Source organism: Mauremys reevesii, linkage group 27 (genome assembly GCF_016161935.1).
Source record: "Mauremys reevesii isolate NIE-2019 linkage group 27, ASM1616193v1, whole genome shotgun sequence".
Taxonomy (NCBI): domain Eukaryota; kingdom Metazoa; phylum Chordata; order Testudines; family Geoemydidae; genus Mauremys; species Mauremys reevesii.
The window spans coordinates 7448061-7468655 of record NC_052649.1 but is presented as its reverse complement, the minus strand read 5'-3'; the positions used below and the strand labels follow the sequence as shown (position 1 = coordinate 7468655).

The 20595-nt window shown below is 46.9% G+C and overlaps 1 protein-coding gene across 3 annotated transcripts; it reads left to right on the top strand.

The window, feature by feature from the left end:
• Positions 1-321: 321 nt before the first annotated feature.
• Positions 322-16521, top strand: CCR7 (C-C motif chemokine receptor 7). 3 transcript variants are annotated; one of them, XM_039516986.1, is made up of 3 exons: positions 322-1443; positions 10800-10849; positions 14651-16521. In XM_039516986.1, exons 1-3 carry the CDS (start codon positions 1407-1409, stop codon positions 15713-15715), a joined length of 1152 nt encoding a protein of 383 aa, XP_039372920.1. In that variant the 5' UTR covers positions 322-1406; the 3' UTR covers positions 15716-16521. The 3 variants fall into 3 exon arrangements, with proteins under 3 accessions (XP_039372920.1, XP_039372922.1, XP_039372921.1); XM_039516988.1 differs by having other exon boundaries at positions 322-1451; XM_039516987.1 differs by lacking the exon at positions 322-1443 and adding an exon at positions 3071-3164.
• The last annotated feature ends 4074 nt before the right edge of the window (positions 16522-20595 follow it).

Below are 20595 nucleotides of genomic sequence, written 5' to 3'. Positions count from 1 at the left end.
GATTTATTTTTAATTTCCTGTAGAAGAGTCTAATTTTGTGGAAAGTGAATGTGGGGGCAGGGGGGAGGTTGCTACCAAAACATCATTCTAATGGACAATTCCTAACCTGTTTTAGAATTGGGTTTTCATGTAATGAATTGTAATGCTGATTTCTTCTTCTTCTTTTCTTGCAGTCTTGATTGGCAGTAGTAAAAGGTGGATCTAGCATAATGATATCTGTCACTTCCTGAATCCTCTCTCTCTCGTATGGTTTGTTTGGAAAAAAAAATGTTAATCTGGATTTTAATGTAGTACGTTTTCTCCTCTCCTAAAGGGCCACTTGGCAGTGACTTGACTGGGTCAGGCCCAACATGAAAAGTTTCTTAAAACTTCGCGTAATCTGAATGTCAAGTGTCAGTTTAGCCCCTGTAATAGGTAATCATCAACACTTTGAATTGCACCCAGAACTGGATGGGAGGCATAGGTGTTATATGATCCTCCACTCAACAAGCAGAAGCTTCCAAATAGCCTCCAGCCTGGAGATAAGAAAAGCATGGGGCGCTGTGGATTGGAGCACATCAGGGAGGAAGGGCCTGACCCCCTGTCCTGACCCCGCTACCTGAAAAATGATAAGAAGCATTTTGAGCTAGTGCTGTCATATGATAACCAAGGAGCAGCAAGAAACCATACCACTGAGCACAGAAGCAGACACATCTCCTCAATAAAGGGAGCACTCCTAATCTATCCTTTCCTCCTCCTGACTCCCCTCCAGCCAAGTTAGTAGCATCAAGGACAACAGAGGAATGGGGGTGGGGTACTGGATTGCCATACTCTTCTTTATCAGTTTTCCCTACAGAAAATCCATCTCCATACACCTGACTACTGAAATCAGTCATCTGCCATTGGGACGTTAACCTCTTCTGTTCTGTTTTTGTCTGTAAAGTATGGTAACCTGGACAGGACAATCATGGAGGAGGGGCACCGAGGGACCAGTGTACCTGTGCTTGCAGAGAAGGCAGTTATAACAGTCTGCTAGGATTCTGAGCTAATGGTCACCGACACAATCTCCTTTTCGGGAAAAAACACGAACATGGCTGCTAAGCAACGGGGGTGATGATATTTTACAGTGAAAACATAGTGCATTGTTATTTTTAACATTTCTAGCTGCACCTTGCAGAAAGTTATTTACATAGATTCACTCGTCTCTGACAGCTTATAATTTAACCTGTAGCAGGAACGACAGCTTTGAAGATAACCCATGTGAAGAGCGTACAGGAAGCTGCAGAAGACACTGCAACATCTGCTTGGCTACCCCACTCTCGTTGTCTCTGACCGCAGCCAGAATTACTCTGTATTGACACTGCATTAGGCTCAGGTTGGCTCCTATACATCTGGTAACTGCTGGCCAAGAGAGGGTTCAGAAGAATATGACCATCCTGCCAATTCCACTCACTCCTATATACAGTAAGTGTGTAAGTCAAATCCTTTCCATCTACATTTCTAAACGTTTTACTTGCCTACAATATGGTTTTTCTCTTCAGACCTCATTCCAGGAAGAGGTATTTAAAAAAAAAATGGGGGGGAGGGAATATCTCTCAAAGAAGCACATCTGCTTCTGCAAGTTGTGCAGTCAAAGTAAAAAGTGTCAGAGATTCAGTTGTTAAATGGACCTACATATACCTAGAGAAATAGGGAGAAAGAAAGAGTGTGTGAGACTTATATCATGGTGGTATGTGCTTAGAAAGCCACAAGTGAATTTTTGTAGATCATCCCAAGTGAGGACTGATTAAAACTTCAGAGCCACTCCACATTGTGTGTTCTGCAATTTTACAGAGTTGGCACAGAAATCATTGGCAATATTTTTTCTTCCTCCCTCTCTCCCTCCCTCCCTCCCTCACCATCAGTGTAATGCTTGCAGGAGAACGATTTGCTAGTGTAATGGTTCTAGTTATTGGGCTAAATTCATCTTTGGCGTAAATGCATTGCAGTCACTGGGGCTGCATCATGGATTTATTTGGTCCGTTGTGTGAGAGAGACAACTAGGATTACGCAAAGCACAATTAGGGGAGAGCAGCACGGGACAAAGCCCCTCCAAAGAGCAGGTGACACAGTCCAGCATGGAGGATCACTCTCTCCACCTTTGCAGCGTGCCTCCTTGCTAACCTGGAGGAGCCATCTCCTCATGCTCGCTCACAGCACTAGGAGTTCTGCAGAGGCAGTATGCTCGGGAAGCTCCTGGGGTCCGTCCTGTGTACTGAGGGGCCTGGGAGGGAGCAGCCAGAAAGGAAGAATCAGGCCAAAGGAGGGATACCGTATCCTTCAGAGTCCAAAGCTCCTGCAGTGACACCGTCCCACAATGAGGGGAGGACACTGCTGCGGAAACTAGACCTTTACTCAGGATCCTTTGATTTCTCTGAAATTCCTGGAGTGATATGATGGTGGGGAAGGAGCAGGGGAATCACATACCCATGGAGACTTTCGAGGCAGATAGTGTGAGATGAGATAGTTAGCAGATGATAATGCAAACCACAGAGAAATAAGAAGAAGAGGAGGCAATTTGTTTGCTGACTTGGAAGCTGTTGAGCATTTAGAGACGGGGGAGATCAGCTTGGCGATGGGAGCCAATATAATAACCTAGATAGATTTACCTTGGCTTCCTCGCTGTAAACAAACCACTGGAGAAAACTTGTTCCCTTCCCACATAGCTGTTGAGTGGAAAAGATGGTCATGGGGGAGGAGTGGTTTTTTTCTGTTTCTCATCAGTACGTGGGTTCTGGTAGATGTGCTAAATGTGCTGCAGTCTATTCTCACCTCAGTGTGGAGGCGAAATAACAAAAGAATGACAAGCCCTCCCCTCTTGGATATAGCCACTATCCTCGTGCGCCAGACTCACTGTTTGGGGAGAGCTCCGCTCTTGGCAATAGAGCCACTGCCAAGGCATAGTGCCACTCTGCCACTCTGTGAGGCATAGTGTGGATGCCTCACTGAGGTGGTAGGAGGAGCATAATAAATCTCAGCAGCCTCCAAGCATGTGATTGCTTCTTAGTGATAAGGGTATAAAAGCCAGAGTTCCCCAAAAGGGGCCCTTCACACGAAATGCTGCACTCTGACACCACACTGGAGTATATGGTGCTTTCACCCACCCTGAGATTGTAACGCCAGCAGAAGGCAGACCATGGACAGTGGTGAGTGCATCTTCCTCACCCTTTGGCTATACCCCATGCTCCTGTTCTCATCTGCGCTATGAGGGATGCTCCCCACCGCATTCCAAATGGCACTGAGAGGAAAGGAGCAGCCGGGCATTACAATGGCTTTTTTTTTTTTAAATTTCTATTTAAAATATTCTTTTTAAATTGTTTTAATTTTCCTCAATTGTCACATCTTAAAACAAACAGGGGAAACATCTTGCTAACCAGATTTTTAAAATTACTTACCGTAATTTTCCTATTTTTAAATGGCAAAGAGGACCCTTTCTCCCGAGCATCATTGATACAGTCTAGTGATTTGAAGTAGGAGTGAGGATGTTTAGATTCTGTTCCTAGCTCTGCCACAGACTCCCTGTGCAGACTTGAGTGAGTCACTTCCTCTCTCTCTGCCTTGATTTCCCTATGTGTGAAGTGGGAATAATTTTACAGTGCTTCTCTCTCTCAAAGGGGCCTCGTAATGCTCCGTGGATGAAGGTCTGCAAAGCATTTTTAGGTCCGTGGATCCATGCAGAGTTGTTTTGGATTCTCTCAGTGGGGGACTCAATCAAGTTGGAGTTGTATTTCCATGGATTATTTCATTGTTAAGCATCAAAATGAGCAGCAGCAGGCACTGGTGCTGTCTGCTGTTGGGAATATGGCATCAGCCTTGTTCCTGGAGAGAGAGAACTTGCAGCTTGTTACTGTCAACATTTAAGACTCTCCTTGAGTGCTTGATTATAGCTCAGGTCTGCTTTGCAAGAACCTGTTCCAGATTTGCCTTCAGTGGTTTTGTTGCATCCACAGAATTAATCGTAGGAAACTAGAATAGTGGGTCAGAGATGTGGCCGAACAGCTAGAGTGCAGATATTTTTATCCTTCAGACTCCAGGCCCTATTCGAGTAATTTCCTTCCTCCTGATGCTTGCTTCTAAACATAATTCTTTTCACTTTCTTTAGTGCTCAGAACACTTGCAAAAAATAATTCCAAGACGACTGAAGGGGGCAAAGAGAGGTGGGGGGTGGGGGAGAGAGCAGAACAGAGAATGCAGAATGGCAACAGCTTTGCCATCAGAAGAAAGCAGAAGGTTTGAACCACTTTGCAAATGAATTAAGCAAAGTAGGATTGAAAGACACCAGATCATTTTCTGGGAATGAATGGCTGGTCAGTGCTATAGTTAGGTGAGTGTGTGGTACAGATTCAGGGCATGCTCTGCTCTGAGGTACTGGCTTCAGAAACCACAGAGTACAGAACAGTGAAGCCTCACGGCATCAGTAGATGGTTGGGCTTTGCTTTGAGAGGGAAGGTGGGTCCTGCTGCCTTATCTTCATGCCGTGAAGTCTGGAACGAGTAGGGAATTAAAAGGCTTCTCTGTGCATTTAGGCCTCTGCCAGCACAGCAGCCTGGGGGCCATTATTAGGATGTGCCTCACAGTAGCATCTAAATGCCCCAGCTGAGATGAGTCCCATTGTGTAGGTGCTGTACGTGCACATAGAGACAGTCCCTGCCCCTTAACTATTTCAGTGGGATCTTTGAGTTACCGTGCGTGCTTTGAAAATCCCACCCATAATAGGCAAGGCAGAGAAAAGGTGGGTTCAAGGAAGTATTTTCCCCTTTTCAGAGATGGTGAAACTGAGATGCAGAAAAATTAAGTGACTTTCCCAAGGTCACGCAGGGAGATGGTGGTGGAGCTGGGGAACGAACCCAGGTTTCCTATATCTCAGTCCAGTCTGAATCCCAAGACCATGCTTCCTCCTGAAGGAGTTTTTGAAACTCCAGCGGCACGTCCCCACCGTGAACATAGACTGCGAATAATAAACGGACAAACGCAGGGCAAGGTCTAGGACAGCTGTCATGGAACGTGTGCTCCGTTCAGGGGTAGAGAATCCTGAGCCTTGGCGTGCCGGGCAAAGGAGGGAGGTGCAGAAGGCCATTCTGCTTAAATAAATATGGGGAGACGACAGGGAGGTCACCTCATTGTCCATGCCCTGTGAAAGCCTACAAGACACTAGATTATGGATTAGAAACCCTAGACTGCAAAATGTACTCACGTTACAAATCCCTGCTCAGTTGTGTAAAGATAGCAAGCTCCCGCTCAAGGGACGTAGGACCTGATCTAGCAAGGCACTTCAGCACATGCTTAACTTTACTACCAGCACAACTGGAGCCACTGGGACTACTCGTATGCTAAAGTGCTTTTTCAGACTGGGGCTGAGTGATTATTACTGACACCGCATTTACGGCAGAAAACGCAAGTTACTGTTTTTTAGAATGAGTTTTCTGCTAATCTGTTTATCTCTGCAGCACTCTCATTTGGTTCACAATTTCCATGAGGGGGTGGGGAAAGCGTTTATTTCTTGCTGCTCTCACAACGTGTTGCGAGTGCCTGAGATGAAAGGCCCAGTTTTACCTCACTGGTCTTTTTCGCTACTGAAATGAGGGACTAGGCCTTTCTGGCAAGAGCTGAGTGACAGAATAAGAGCGTGAGAGGGGCGCTATGGGCACTAACACCTCCGCGAGAGAGACTGAATATGCCAATGAATGATGATGAACCATTCGTTCTCAGAAATTGGTTGTTTCCATGAAGGTCACATAGTTTGAAGAGAGTGAGGGAGGCGTCAGAAGCAGCATCTGCCTAAGCAGACATCCTGTCTGAAACACAGGCCAGGTCTACGCTACACACTTACATCGGCATAACTGCATGGTTCAAGGGTGTGAAAAATCCACACCGCTGAACAACATGGTTATACCAGCCTGGCGGCCTAGGGCTGCCCATTTTGGTTGGACATATTCCTGGAGGTTTCATCACGTGACAATCTTTAATGAAAGATTCATCTTTAATTCCTGGAGACTCCAGGACAACCCTGGAGGTTGGCAATCCTAACCTGGCCCCTGCTGTAGACAGCACTATGTCGACAGAAGCTCTCCTGTTGGTGTAGTCGTGTCTTCACTAAAGCACTACAGCGACACTGCACATGAAGACAAGCCCACAAACACCCATTGCATTAGCCCGTAGGTATGTCTACACCGCACTGGAAGGTACGATTGGTCGCACAGTTATGCCTACCCATGCCAGTTTAAATCTAGCTAACGAGGACAATAGTAGTGCAGATGTGGCGGCATGGATTTCAGCTCATGACAGTTCCTGGGTATGTACCCAGGGTCCCCAATGGGCTTGTTTGGGGTGGTTAGCCCACACCAAATCCTGTATGGCTACATCTTCACTCGTCTTGTTACCCGCACTGGCTAGATTAAATCTACCATGCGTCTGCCTAACCGCACTGCGTTAACTTGCCGTGAAAATGTGCCCTTAGTCTAAATGTGGGTTTAGGTCTTTGAAACGCAGGTTCTGTATTTCTGGCTAGTGCGCGATAATCATTCGCCTGTGGCCGTAGCCCCAGAGCAGACTCTCTTCTATAAGAGCCGGGCAGGTTTTCTGCTGAGTTTATTGGGTCTGTTGCTGCTACTGTTCAAAGTCTTCTCCAGCCATCTTCTGAAAATCCAGTGGCATCGCGAACTCCCTGTAACCCTGCACCTGGTGCAGCCATTTACAGTGCAAAATGGGTGTAAAACGACCATCTCTGGATGAGAGTTTAGCCTACCCCAGTCCATGAATCATAGATTCAGAGCAGGTGAGGGTGGAGCAGACCTGTTAGGTCACTTGTGGTTCACTGCGCAAGAGTCCGTGTGGGATGGTTTTCTGGTCCATTCTGCAGGACTGTGTCCGGTCTAGTTTTAAATGCCCCAGTTGATGGGGTTTCTGCTCCTACGCTTGGGAGGCTGTTCCATAGCCAAATACATCCCATGGTCTGGAAGCATTTCCTTTGATGCTCAGCCTAAAGTTTCCTGTTCCTAATTCCATCTCTTTACTTCTGCATAGGCTGTGCAGCTGAACCCAAATGCCTCCTGCTGCAGAATCTTCCCTGATCTGGCTTGAGATCTGTCCCCTTGTGCAATGAGATAATGAATACACTGCAGGGAGATAGCCAAAAGCACTCAGTGCTGGCCTACCTCCATGCCCCCTGAAATTAATGGGCATTTTGCCAGTGATTTAATGGGAGCAGAGATGGGCCAATTCTGAGCTTTTTTTTTAATCCTACCTTGTCTCCAGAAGGAGTGAGGAGCTCTCAGCTGGGCCCCTCCTCCCCACTGCTAGGCTGGTCTCAGCTGGGAATTGCTGTGCCCATGTTGATCCAGGAGAGGAACCAGGCTGAGCTGGAAGCCTCTCTGTGCACGTCTCCTGGAATGACGTGGTGCATTTGGAAACCAGTGGTTGAAGAGCATTGTACAGAAAACAGCCAAGGGACCTGGAATGGGGGGGCCACTGGACCTCATGTCTGAACGAGTTCCCTGCCCTGGAGATTCGATTTGATTTAGCATGGTTGTGAGTTTTGTCGTTACAGGGACTTTCAAGGGGGGGATTTTCTATTAGTATTTGGAGAGATGAAATTTTAGGAAAATACCAAGAACAGCCACAGGCAAACGAAAAAAAAAAGTCTTAAACATGCCCATGAAACTCCAGAGTTCAAGGGGCTGTTTGGCCCATTTCCACTCCGCTCCTGCCCGCCACTTCCTCTCCCCAGTGCGTTTGGGAAGCCTGGCTCCCAGCAGGGGGGTTAGCGAGATAGGGCGGTGGGCTCTCTCTCCACTGCACTTAGAATGGGACTGGCTCAACAAGCTGGTGAGGGAAAGCCAGGTAGGAAGGAGTTGTCTCCTTAGTCAGTCCTTTCTGGCTTGTCAACTGCCCCGGGGGGCGGGGGGGGGGGGAGGAGCAGTTTTTCTTGGGACTGGAAATCAAGTAACACTGAAAACTCCTAAAGAAAGCAAAACAGGGGCTCTTCACAGGAAAACAAAAGTGAGTCACTTTTGTTTTCAGTTCAGTATCACTCTCCGAAGCGAAAACCAGACCGCTGTGGGGTTGTGATGTTGTCACTCAGAGGTTAAGTGGGGGCAGATCTGGTCAGCGGTTGGATGAGAGATGCAGTGCCCTTTAAATTACAGAACTCCTGCCACAGCCCGGAGCTAGGAGGCTGCACGCTGCTGGAGGTGCGGTCTTGGAGGAGATGAACAAAAGACAAAGGCCTCGCTAATCACTGAAGATCCCACTGGGCTTCTGGGAAGAGTTGGGGTGTTCGCCCCTGTGTCCCCTCCAAACTGGGTTCTGCCTCAGTAAATTCCACCAGCTGTTTCAGCTGATGGTGGGCCCCCTCCAGGTTTCCTGCCCCATATGCGGTGGTGTTGCTCTCAGTGGGGGGTAGCAGCTCTCCACGGTCGTTCCTGCTGCCAGTTCGGAGGTGGGAGGAGGTGTTTTACTTCATCCTTGGAAGCATCTGGTGCTGGCCACGGTCAGGGATAGGATACTGGACTGAATGGGCTACTGGTCTAATCCATTCTGGCAGCTCTTCTGGTCCTACTTGTCTTCACTGCTCATCTGCGGCTTTCCCTGGTACCCCACGTAGTGTGGTCAGAGAAACATGGAGGCCAAAGTGTGCTTCTGTATTGTATCTAATGCTGTAGCACCTAGGAGCCCCCAGACGGGGGATTGTCCTGGATCCTGCGGGAGGGAAGGGTGTGTGCACAAGACACAGTCATATCAGATGTTTGATGACAGAAGCTGGCAAGTGACCCACAGCTACATGCTGCAGAGGAAGGTGAAAAACTCCCAAGGTCACTGCCCATCTGACCTGGGGGGAAATTCCTTCCTAACCCCACATGTGGCGACCTGCTAGACCCTGAGCATGGGAGCACCAGCCAGCCAAGCCCCTGAGAGAGAGAGCCCTGCCCATGTCCCATCTCCAGCCAAGGCCTTGACTTTTGAGAAACTTTGTGGTAAGTTCCCAGAAGGCTCTGGGAGGAAGAGAACCAGGACTCTCGCATCGCTCTATAGAGAGACTAGGCCTCATTTGTTCTCACATCAACATGAACAGTCTGATTGTCACCCAGTACTGAGCTAACCATTTATCTGAATAAAGCCATTACCTGTACTACAGACCTAGCACCCACAGACGGCAAAGTGACAACAGATAATGGCTATCAATCCGCCCAGTGCATGGGAGCAATTGCACAAGAGCTTCCTAGAGCTGAGCCCCGGGCACAAACTGGCATTGCAAAGGCACTGCAGAGAAACAGCAGCTAGCAATCCGAGAGAGCGTAGAGCTGAACACAGAGGAGGATGGTAACAACAATGGGAATGAATGAATAATTCACACTCAGTAATGAATGGGTTTAAAGGTACAAAGGCAGCATGGGAAGAAACAAAGGGCTGTGAACCAATGGGTCATCACTGGCTCTGCCAGTGACTTGCTAAGCGGCCTTGGGCAAATCCCTTGACTTTATCGTGTCTCAATTTCCCCATTGATAAGATGGGGTCTGTCTCTCAGGGTTATTACTTGGTTGATCCCTGTGTGAAGCAAGTGCTAAATATTACTAGGGGGTTGCAGATGTCCTAGCAAACAAACCCACCTGCTCCTAAGAGCTGCAGGAAGGGCCCAGTCTACTCAGGAGAACTCAGTGGTTTGAGCATCGGCCCGCTAAACCCAGAGTTGTGAGTTCAATCCTTGAGGGGGCCACTTAGGGATCTGGGGCAAAATCAGCACTTGGTCCTGCTAGTGAAAGCAGGGGGCTGGACCCGATGACTTTTCGGGGTCCCTTTCAGCTCTATCAGATAGGTAGGTATATCTCTGAAGCCTAGGGAGGGAGTTGGGCTTCAGAGCCAGAGGGAACTGAGGGCTTTCACAGTTTGCAGGATCGACTTCTAACCTAGGTGGCTGAGGCAAGAAACCAGAGCTTGTTTTAAACAGCGGAAAGCAAAATGCTTTCACTGGCCTCTGCGCCTTCGTTAACCACAGGAGGAAGAGCTGCTTGTCTGCGATTGCTCTAGCACATCACTCCTGGTTCTGAATTTACTCTTTCCTTCCCTGTCTTCGGCAGGCAGCATCTCTGAGTTCAAAGCAGAAGTCAGCTCTGACACTTAGACAAGTATAATAAATTTCAGTCAAATGTATCCTGTAGGTGAGCTCAGTTCCTTGCTCTGTAGTCTTCTGTCAGGGAACAGCCAGGCCAAATTTATCACAGACACAGCCGTACTTTTTTTAAATTCACATTAAGGAAGCTTTAGCCCACAATTAAGAGGCATGTATGAGCTATGCATGGCTGGTTGCTGACGGTGTCCTCATCCCCTGCAACCGTGGTAGGCTTTTTGTAAAGAAATAACTAAAAATAAACCAGACATCGTGATAAATCAAGCACAAGTTCACTCAGTCTTTAACTTCATTCACCTGGTTTCTATTTCTTGCTCTTGTACTAACTTGCTATGTGACTTGGGGTTTGTCACATAAGCCAAGAAACTCAAAGGTCTTTAGGCGCCTCTCACTGATTTCAGTGGGAATTAGGGACATAAAGACCTTTGAGGATCTGGACCTTAACTTCTTTTTTTATGCCTCAGTTTATCCATCAGTGCAAGGCTTAATAAGGTTTGTCAAATGCTTTGGGATTCATGGATGAGAGACGCTATAGCAGTGCAATGTATTATGTTAAAACTTGGAGACCATTTTCAAACTTTATTTCCAGGACAAATGTACGTTACCTGGGAACCCCTCTTAATGGGAACCACTAATATTGTGCTTCCTCCTTTTCTAGGTAAACAGGTGAAGGTGACGGTTGTTTTGAGTCTTCCCTTCATTTTCCAGGTAAGAAGTTAAAAACCAGAAAGGAACTTGGTTGAAATCTAGCTGCGTTCATGCACTGAATGTAGAGGTGACGGTGCGGATAACTTTGATAGATAAAGCAGCAGCAAAAGTGATTCTGATAGAAACTACTTTTCACATTAGAATCCTAAAGGGTTTTCAGGTGACCACCTAGAGCAAAGTAGGGAGAATTCACAGAACAACTGTCTGAGCCAGTGAGATCTGAGGAAAGAAAGAACGAACTACAGATAAGGAATGTAATGCAAAGTGACCATTAAGGCTGGGATGTCCAGAAGGGCTTCCATACCGACAGCCTTGCTCCCATTTCAGCACCTAACCAAATGGACAGGTTTCCCACCTGTTGGGTGCTGAGCTCTTTGGAAAAATCTGCTCATAGTGACTTAATACTGCAGCCTTTGCTCATGTGAGAAAGGGCTGCAGGATTGGGGCCTGATGGGTGGCACATTGCAGGAGGAGGAAGAGTTCCTCATCTGCCATGAACGCCTCCTCTTCCTCCAGTTCGGAGTAAAACTAGAGCTGGAAAAGGGAAACGTGAAAGAATCTAGCATTCCTGAACTGTCCATTCTGACCTGCTAGTGAACTCTGTGCCAGGACCAGCTGTACTCTAGGACTGCTGCATCTTTGGGAGCATGTCTCAGCCGCCCCACAGTATGAGACTCTGCAAGGGGCTCGTGACACAAGGGATGGTTTTTGTGGTGGGTCTCTTTCCCCTTTCACTTCGGGTCGCAGGCTTCAGATCCGTGCAGGATGTGGTGAAAGCCAAGCCTGGCAGAGCCGAAGAGCACACAAAGATTCACGGCGATAACAGGCAGATGCCACCCAGAGGGGAAGCCTTTCATCTTTGCAGAGAGGAAGGGAGGGTAGTAGAGACATGGCACAGAGACAAGCTGGGTGCAGATATCACAAGCTCCTGCTGCTCTTTAGACAAGTTGAGAGAGAAGCAGCAGCAGCAACAGAACTTGAGTCAAACAGCAGGAGACGAGTGAGAGAGTGTCACTCATTTCCTGGCAGCTTCACTCACTGGCTTTTGTCTGGGCTGTAGGGACCCTCTCTTATTGTTTTATACAGAAAGTCATTGAGGTGGGGGCCCCCAGTCATGTCATTCCCCCAGGGGCCCTGTCCACAACCACACCAAAGTTCTTCGGTTCTGCTACTTCACAGGCTTACTCATAACAGGGAGAGCAAGGGTAGCAATTGTTTTATGCAAGTTCTCTGGCCTGTGTTGCACAGGAGGTCTGATTAGATAATGGCAGTGCACCCATCCAGCCTTGGGATCTAGGAGAGCCAGAAAGCATCTAAGGAGAGCTGTCTCAGAGCTGCCTACTCTCACCATTCTATCATGAATCTCATAAGAACATAAGAAAGGCCGTACTGGGTCAGACCAAAGGTCCATCTAGCCCAGTATCTGTCTACCGACAGTGGCCAATGCCAGGTGCCCCTGAGGGAGTGAACCTAACAGGCAAAATCAAGTGATCTCTCTCCATCCATCTCCATCCTCATCCTCTGAGAGAGAGAGGGGGACATTACCCTTATTCCCCCATCCTGGCTAATAGCCATACTTAGCCAGCCACCATGATTTTATCCCCCCCCTTTATTGTTAGTTATATAGTCCTCTCTCACTCCTCCTCAGGTTCATCTCACGCTATGTGGTGTTTTTTCTTATAGCCCCGGCTCCGGCATCATGCAAATGTGCGAGTGTTCAGCTTTCATTTTTAAAAAGCCAGTGTTTGTAATCGTTCTGGCTGGTGAGGAAAGCTTGACAATGTGACCCTTAAAGGCTCCAAAAACCAGAAATCAAATAGGAATCTTAATTTCCCCCCCCTCCCGAATTGAAGCCAATCTCATGACTTTGGGGGGACCTGACTCAGTTTTTGAACACTTGTGATTGGCAATACCATGTCTACATTCCATACCAGTGAAGTGACTGTGGTGCATTCAAGTGGTGTTTTGTAATTCAGTCGGTGTGCATGTTGGCATTTCTACAATACACTCAATTTTAGTGAGATGACTAGAGGGCCACTGAAATTCGGTCCCAGCGGAGTGGGGAGTCTAGTAGTTCAAAGCACACCTGCACACAGATTAAGTTTAAAAAAACACACCAACATTTTAATACACGATAGGCTGAAACTTTTAAAAAAAAAATCTTCCAGGCAGCACCACTGAGCACAGCACTTGAAACAAGGAGCCTCTTTAAGGAATGAGCTGTGGGCTGTGCCAGACTGACTGTCTCACCTGAAAATCTATAAGGAATCCAACTCCCTCATCAGCATCCAGCTGCTTTCTTGCTCAAGGGAAGCTTTGGCCAGATTGTCTGGACTAATGCCACCCCTCAGGTCTTTCTGCAAATTCACGCTGTACCCACAGGTCTGCTCACGAGGGCACCATTCCCACCGGTGCAGAGGCCACCCTGATATTAGCAACTGACTGCCTTCGAAGGATGTAGATGAAAGCATGCATCTGAAACTGATCCAGGGCTTTCAGCCCTGCCACCCGGGGCTGCAAGCCTCACAGGATCAGTTTCGCTCATGCAGTAATTAGCTGCTTCCCCCTTGCAGAGTTGCCTGTCGATGAAGTGTTAGGCCAACCAAAGTTTGAACTGCTCAAATTAAGGTTCAGTTTTGTTTGGCCTTTAGGGACCTGTCACGGTCAGTTCTAATTTTATCCAAAATTCTGTTCCCTGGGGGCGTCTCTGAAGAACCTACAGGACACTTTGAGAACAGGGATGTTGATGTTTCCTGGCTAGGCTTACTTGGGTCATTACTTTCCATTTGCAGCAGGGGGTCTCAAACTGGGGTGGGGACCCCTCAGGGGGTTGCGAGGTTATTACATGGGGGGGTCGGGAGCTGTCAGCCCCCACCCCAGGCCCCACTTTGCATCCAGCATTTATAATGGTGTTAAACGTATTTAAAAATTTTAATGTATAAGGGGGGTCGCACTCAGAGGCTTGCTGTGTGAACGGGGTCACCAGGACAAACGTTTGAGAATCACTGATTTCCAGGGTCTGTTGCCTACATTTTCTACCCTGATGTGTTGCTGGGTGTTTCATGATACCGCGTCTGTTTCTCCCCTGAAGTTTAGTGGCCTTTGAACCTTTTGGGGATTCTTGGTGATGAAACTGCTAAACGAGAGTGATTTCTTGCTTTACCTCCTGCAATCACTCTCGTTTAGCAGTTTCATCACTAAGAATCCCCCAAAAGTTCAAAAGCCACGATCTAATTTTAATTTATTTATGGTTGTGTCTAGGGTCCCCATCCTGGATCATGGCCCCTGTATAAAAGCCAGCTATTATTAAATGGCACCGCTCTGTCTGTCCCATGCCATTTGTTATTCCCAGAGTTTATATGCACTTCCCATTATCTTAAGGGAAGTGGTGTGGGTGAACATTCAAGGAGGAAAAGCAGAAAATTCCTCGTGACCAGAGCTGGTCAGGAAAAGTTTTTCTTCCAATAAGTGACTTTTTTTCTGAAGTTTCTGTTTTTTCTATGAAAACATGAAAAATGTTAGTTAAACTCCAGCATTTCCTATAGAATTTCCATTTTTCATCCCCCAAAAAACAAACAAACAAAAACCTGACTGACTGAAAAGCTCTGACCAGCTCTGCTCATGACGCTTGCCAGGGAAAGGCTTGGAAGTGATCTGGGATTTCTCTGCTTTTGGAGGCTTGGTGGTTTTACTCCCTTTACACTCCCAGCTCAGGCCTCGCTCCTGCAACGAGTTATTTACCAGGGATCTGCCTCATTGCAGGGTAAGGCCTTGAGCACGGTTGTTTCCTTCCCCTTCTAGCTGTGCACAGGCAACAATGTCACTGACTACTATGACGCCAACATCACTGTCGATTACAACATGTTCGAGACTCTCTGTGAGAAGGCCGAAGTCCGGAGCTTCCGCGCCGCTTTCCTCCCAGCTATGTACTCAGTCATCTGCATCGTTGGGCTTCTGGGGAACGGGCTGGTGATGCTGACCTACATCTACTTCAAGAGGCTTAAGACGATGACCGACATCTACCTGCTGAACCTGGCCTTGGCGGACATCCTCTTCCTGCTGACGCTCCCTTTCTGGGCCGCGAGCGCAGCCAAGTACTGGCTTTTTGGGGAGTTTGCCTGCAAAGCCGTCTACTGCATCTGCAAGATGAGCTTCTTCAGCGGGATGCTGCTGCTCCTGGCCATCAGCATTGACAGGTACTTCTCCATTGTCCAGGCTGCCTCCGCCCACCGTCTCCGCTCCCGCATGATCTTCATCAGCAAGATCACGTGCTTCTCCATCTGGATCCTGGCCTTTGTCCTCTCCATCCCAGAACTGGTCCACAGTGGAATGAACGCATCCGAGACCCCCCGCTGCTCCATCATCGCCACCGACTTGCACAAGTTCGACACCGGCATCAAAGTGTCCCAGATGGTCTTTGGCTTCCTAGTACCCCTGTTGGTCATGTCCGTCTGCTACTTTGTCATCGTCAAGACCTTGCTCCAAGCCCGTAACTTTGAGAAGAACAAGGCCATCAAGGTCATCATCGCTGTGGTGATAGTCTTCGTCGTCTTCCAGCTGCCTTACAACGGCGTCATGTTGGCCAAGACCATCTCAGCTTTCAACAATACTGACAGCCAGTGCGAGAAGAGTAAGCAGCTTGACGTGGCAGACGACGTGACCTACACTCTGGCCTGCTTCCGCTGCTGCCTCAACCCCTTCCTCTATGCCTTCATTGGCGTCAAGTTCCGCAGTGACCTCGTCAAGCTTCTCAAGGAGCTGGGTTGCCTGAGCCAGGATCGGCTCTGGCATCGGTCGACTTGCAGGGAGAACAGGCGGTTCTCCTTTGCTATGGAGACCGAGACAACCACCACTTTCTCACCGTGAGGGGTGTTCTGTGCCTGCTTTGACTGGGCCAGGGCTGGGGTATTCCTGCATCTTGCAGCCCTCTTGAATTACTGATTTGAGCAGGGCCAGCCTCACCTTGGCCAGAGAGCTGTATCAGTGCAGAACAAAACCTATTAACTTCCCCGCATTTCAGGAAATCCAGGTAGGTGGGAGAGACTCGGCTAAGGCTACAAGAAAGTACTAAGCTGGGGAGCAATTAGACCTTGTGTTAATTGTTCCATTTGGGCATCATTCCTCATTGCTCCAATATAAAACCTTTTTCTTATTTGTGTTACAGCTGAGCTCTCCGGAGCACCTCCTTGCTTTGAATGCCGCATTTAACAAGACTGCATTTTGCCCTTTCTTACACACACAAACTTTGTAGCACTGATCCAGCTAGTAAGACAGAACGTGACTAAGCCATGCCTCAAACTCCAAGCTCAGCACAATACATGGTATAAGCTAGCATTGACTTGTGATTCTTGATTAGGCTTCAGTTGCTTGAATGCTGGAATGAATCAGTATCCCTAGCATGCCACTCCCAGTTCCTTCCTCCCCACTCCAAAAGTCAGATTTGCATAATTAACCCTAAAACTACAGATTTTTAAAATGAGTAAGTTTGATAACAGTCACTGTTAATGCAAAATCTCGAAAGTTTGTTGGGGGAAACAATGGCTTTCAATTCACTTTGTTTGTGCTGGGGTTTGGGGTTTCACCTATAAAGTTCCATCTGGTTTAGGGCAGGGGTTCTCAAACTGGGGGTCAGGACCCCTCAGAGGGTCACGAGGTTATTACATGGGGGGTTGCGAGCTGTCAGCCTCCACCCCAAACCCCGCTTTGCCTCCAGCATTTATAATGGTGTTAAATATATTTATAAGGGGGGGTGCACTCAGAGGTTCGCTGTGTGAAAAGGGGTCACCAGTACAAAAGTCTGAGAACCCCTGATTTAGGGCTTGTGCATCATGGGAGGCAGCCTCTCCATTACGGCAGTGGATTAAGCTAAACTGCACCAAGGCCACTTCAGTACTGAATGGGACGGTTTGTCTACAAGGGGACACTCCAGATAAATAATCCAAATTAACTAACGGTGTGACTTTAAAGTGGATTAGTTTAAACCACATTAAATCCCTGTGTGGACACTTCAAATTAAGGCCACTTTAATTCTGATTTAATTAATTAATGAAGTAGAACTAATGTGCTTTAAATTCACACCTTTAGTTAATTTGGTTTTACTTTCCTGAGTGTGTCTGTGTGGACACGCCCTCGGTGTTTGTAAACTGCCAGTTGAGAATATCTGGAGCTTTACTGCATGATCCTGAAAATGGCAGAGTACTCTGGCCCCAATCTAGCATGATACTGAAGCATATACTTAATTTTAAGCACTCGGATAGTCCCCAGCCCCTGCCGCCCCAGTGAAGTCAAACAGGATTACTCACATGCTTGACTTTAAGCACATGTGGAATAAGCATTTTGCTGGACTGGGCCAAAGTTCTGAGCAGGAATGAGTCCAGGGCCCCGTAGCTCTACAATATATTTCTCAGTGGAAGGCTCTCATCTGCCCTTGGTTTGACAGCTCACGTATGCCAATCTCTGGTGCCTGTCAGAAAGGCTGCTCAGGCTTTTCATGAGCTGAGAGGCAGGTTTTCCTCAAGGAGGCGTGTTCTTTATTGTCACTTGCTGACCTCAGTTTAATAGAGGACCATGTGGATGTGAGTTCCCCACCCAACCTCACTTTTCCCTCGGAGAAGCTGTAACGGGTGCCTTTTGATAAAGCAAGGGAAAAGTTAAAAAATAAACCTCCATAAACTCCTGAAAGCGCATCCTACATTCGTACAGTCAGGGCTATTAATGGTGCTCTTCGTTACAGTTTGATTTGAGAGTGGCAGCCAGCCATGTGGCTGTGGCAGCTAAGCAACAGATTACTGTCACGTAAACTAAGACATGGAAAATAAGCCCAGAGTGTAATGCCAGTTGGTGCATTTAGTGGAAACCTGAAGGACTCTTGTGGAGGAACATCCTGGGAATTGCTGTCATGGGATGGCTGAATATCAATTGAGTGCGAGTCGCCGTAATTCAATCTGCCATTGCAGCTGTTATTACAGCTCTGCCGTCAGCACTAAAGCGCACACAGACACAGGTCTCCCTTGAACCAGATACCAAGGGCAAAAGGTCCTGGTGTTATCCCAGCGTCTGTGGCAGGGGCCATCCGAGTGACACAGAAGGAAGCTCTTAACTCCCATCCTCTTGGCACACTAACCACAAATTCTGTCCTCCCTGGCAAGAAGCCGAACAGCCTCTAGCAGATCCTTCTTCACCTGCTACACAATAGTCCACTATAAAAATAACCCTTTTGAAAGCTTTTGGTCGGGAGCAAGAGATTCCAGTAAATGATACACGGCCTTAAAGGAGAAAACAAATTCTCCTATCTGATTGTTTATAGTGTTTTGTGGTGCCCATGTCTCTTGCCTAATGAGCGCTGCTTTCTTAGCCGCCCTAGTAATGAGGGCTGTGAATTGACACACTGGATATTTAGTTTTTTTGGTTTGATCCGGCACTCCTTATTCAGGAAAGCTACCAATCATCTCTCAATGTATTTGTCAGCGCAAGGAATACGTCTAATACAGGGTCTTATTTTGGTGCATCAATATGATAGACTTGTACTGTATATTCAGACATATAAAGTTGCTATATATAGAACAAGAGGTGAATTTGTACATGAATATATTCTGTAAGGCTGTACTGCCTAGAAACAAGGTTTGTCTATACCAGAGGTCGGCAGTGCCGAGTCTTCATTTATTCACTCTAATTTAAGGTTTCTCATGCCGGTAATACATTTTAACGTTTTTAGAAGGTCTCTTTCTACAAGTCTATAATATATAACTAAACTATTGTTGTATGTAAAGTAAATAAGGTTTTTAAAATGTTTAAGAAGCTTCTTTTAAAATTAAAATAAAATGCAGATCCCCCCGGCCCGGTGGCCAGGACCCGGGCAGTGTGAGTGCCACTGAAAATCAGCTTGCGTGCCGCAGGTTGCCTACCCTAGTTCTATACAAACAATTCATTTATGGGAACCTGGGGTGTGAATCTTCCCTGCACTAATCTGTTGGGGACTAATTTGTTCAAGTACACTCTGCTGATTTGCATTAACAGTTTGTTAATATGCTTTGATCTAATCCTCTTTGAAATGGGACTAGATCAAAGCGCATTAACAAATGGTTAACAGGCACTAGCAAGGCCTACGCCAACAGTCAGTCTGTGGCAGACAAGTTCTGGTAGAGTCACGCTACAGCTTGCGGCGAACCGTTTGTGGAGACAAACCTTGAGCTTTTTCTGGCCTAAACATGTTCAAGCGAATTAGTGTGGTTTTTTTTTTTTAAACTATTTCACCAAGAAAATGCAATTGTAATTTTATCAAGTCTTAGACGAACAACCTATGAATGGCCATATGGGGTCAAACCAATGGTCCATCTAGACCAGGGACCAGTGCCAGAGGGAGTGAACAGAACAGCAATTGAGTGAGCCATCCTCTGTCATCCAGTCCCAGCTTCTAGCAGCTGGAGGTCTATGGAAACCTAGGGCATGGGGTTGCTTCCCTGACCATCTTGGCTAATAGCCACTGATGGACCTAGCCTCCATGAACTTATCTAATTCTTTTTTGAGCCCAGTTATATTTTGGCTGTCACAACATTCCCTGAAATGATTTCCACAGGTTGACTGTGCATTGTGTGAAGAAATACTTCCTCTTATTTGTTTGAAACCTACATCCTATTAATTTAATTATGTTAAGTGAAGGGGTAAATAACACTTCCCTATTCACTTTCTCTACACCATGCATGATTTTATAGACCTCTGTCATATCCCCTCTTAGTTATCTCTTTTCCATGCTGATTGGGCCCAGTCTTTTCCATCTCTGCTCCTATGAAAGCCATTCCAGACCCATTCTCATTTTGTTGCCCTTCTTTGTACTTTTTCCAGTTCTAATATATGTTTTTTGAGATGGGACAATCAGAACTGCACCTAGTATTCAAGTTGTGGGCATAGAGTGGCAATATGGTATTTTCTCTTATCTGTCCTTTTCCTAATGGCTCCAAACATTGTTTGCTTTTTTTGACTGCCACTGCATGTTGAGCAGATGTTTTCAGAGAACTATCCATGATGCCAAGATCTCGCTCTTGAGTGGTAACAGCTAATTTAGACCCCATTATTTTGTATCTATGGTTGGGATGATGTTTTCCAGTGTGCATTACCTTGCATTTATCAACATTGAATTTCCATCTGCCAGTTTCCTGACCAGTTTTGTGAGATCCCTTTGTAGCTCTTCACATCAGCTTTAGCCTTAACTCTCGAGTAATTTTGTATCACCGGCAAACTTTGCCATCTCACTGTTTACTTGTTGAATGTATGTTGAACAGCACTGGGCCCAGTACAGACCCTTGTGGGGCCCCACTATCTACCTCTTTCCATTGTGAAAACTGACCACATATTCCTACTGTTTGCTTCCTATCTTTTAACCACTTATCCCATGACTCCGTACTTTGCTTAAGAGCCTTTATTGAGGGACCTTGTCAAAGGCTTTCTGAAAGGTCAACTACCCTGTATCCACTCGATTGCCCTTGTCCGCATGTTTGTGAACATCCTCAAAGAATTGTAGTAGATTTGTAGAGGAAAATCCTGCCTCACCAAAGCCATGTTGATTCTCAATCCTCATTCCAGCCTCTCAAATAAGGACACACTTCCAGCCTTTATGGCATCAGTGCCTACATGAGACAGACTGTTAAAGGAATAGGAACCGAATGCTGGGTAAAGTCACACACAACTTATGTAGATACAGAAGAACCAGATACTTCAACATTTGGCTCAAGATTTTTTTGAAAGTTTGG

Bases quoted from the DNA above. Each gene is read 5' to 3' on its own strand.
- CCR7 (XM_039516986.1), top strand. From the start codon at position 1,407: ATGACCATCCTGCCAATTCCACTCACTCCTATATACA. The intron at 1,444-10,799 runs GTAAGTGTGTAA...CTCCTTTTCTAG, and splicing joins TCCACTCACTCCTATATACA to GTAAACAGGTGAAGGTGACG. The intron at 10,850-14,650 runs GTAAGAAGTTAA...TTCCCCTTCTAG, and splicing joins GTCTTCCCTTCATTTTCCAG to CTGTGCACAGGCAACAATGT.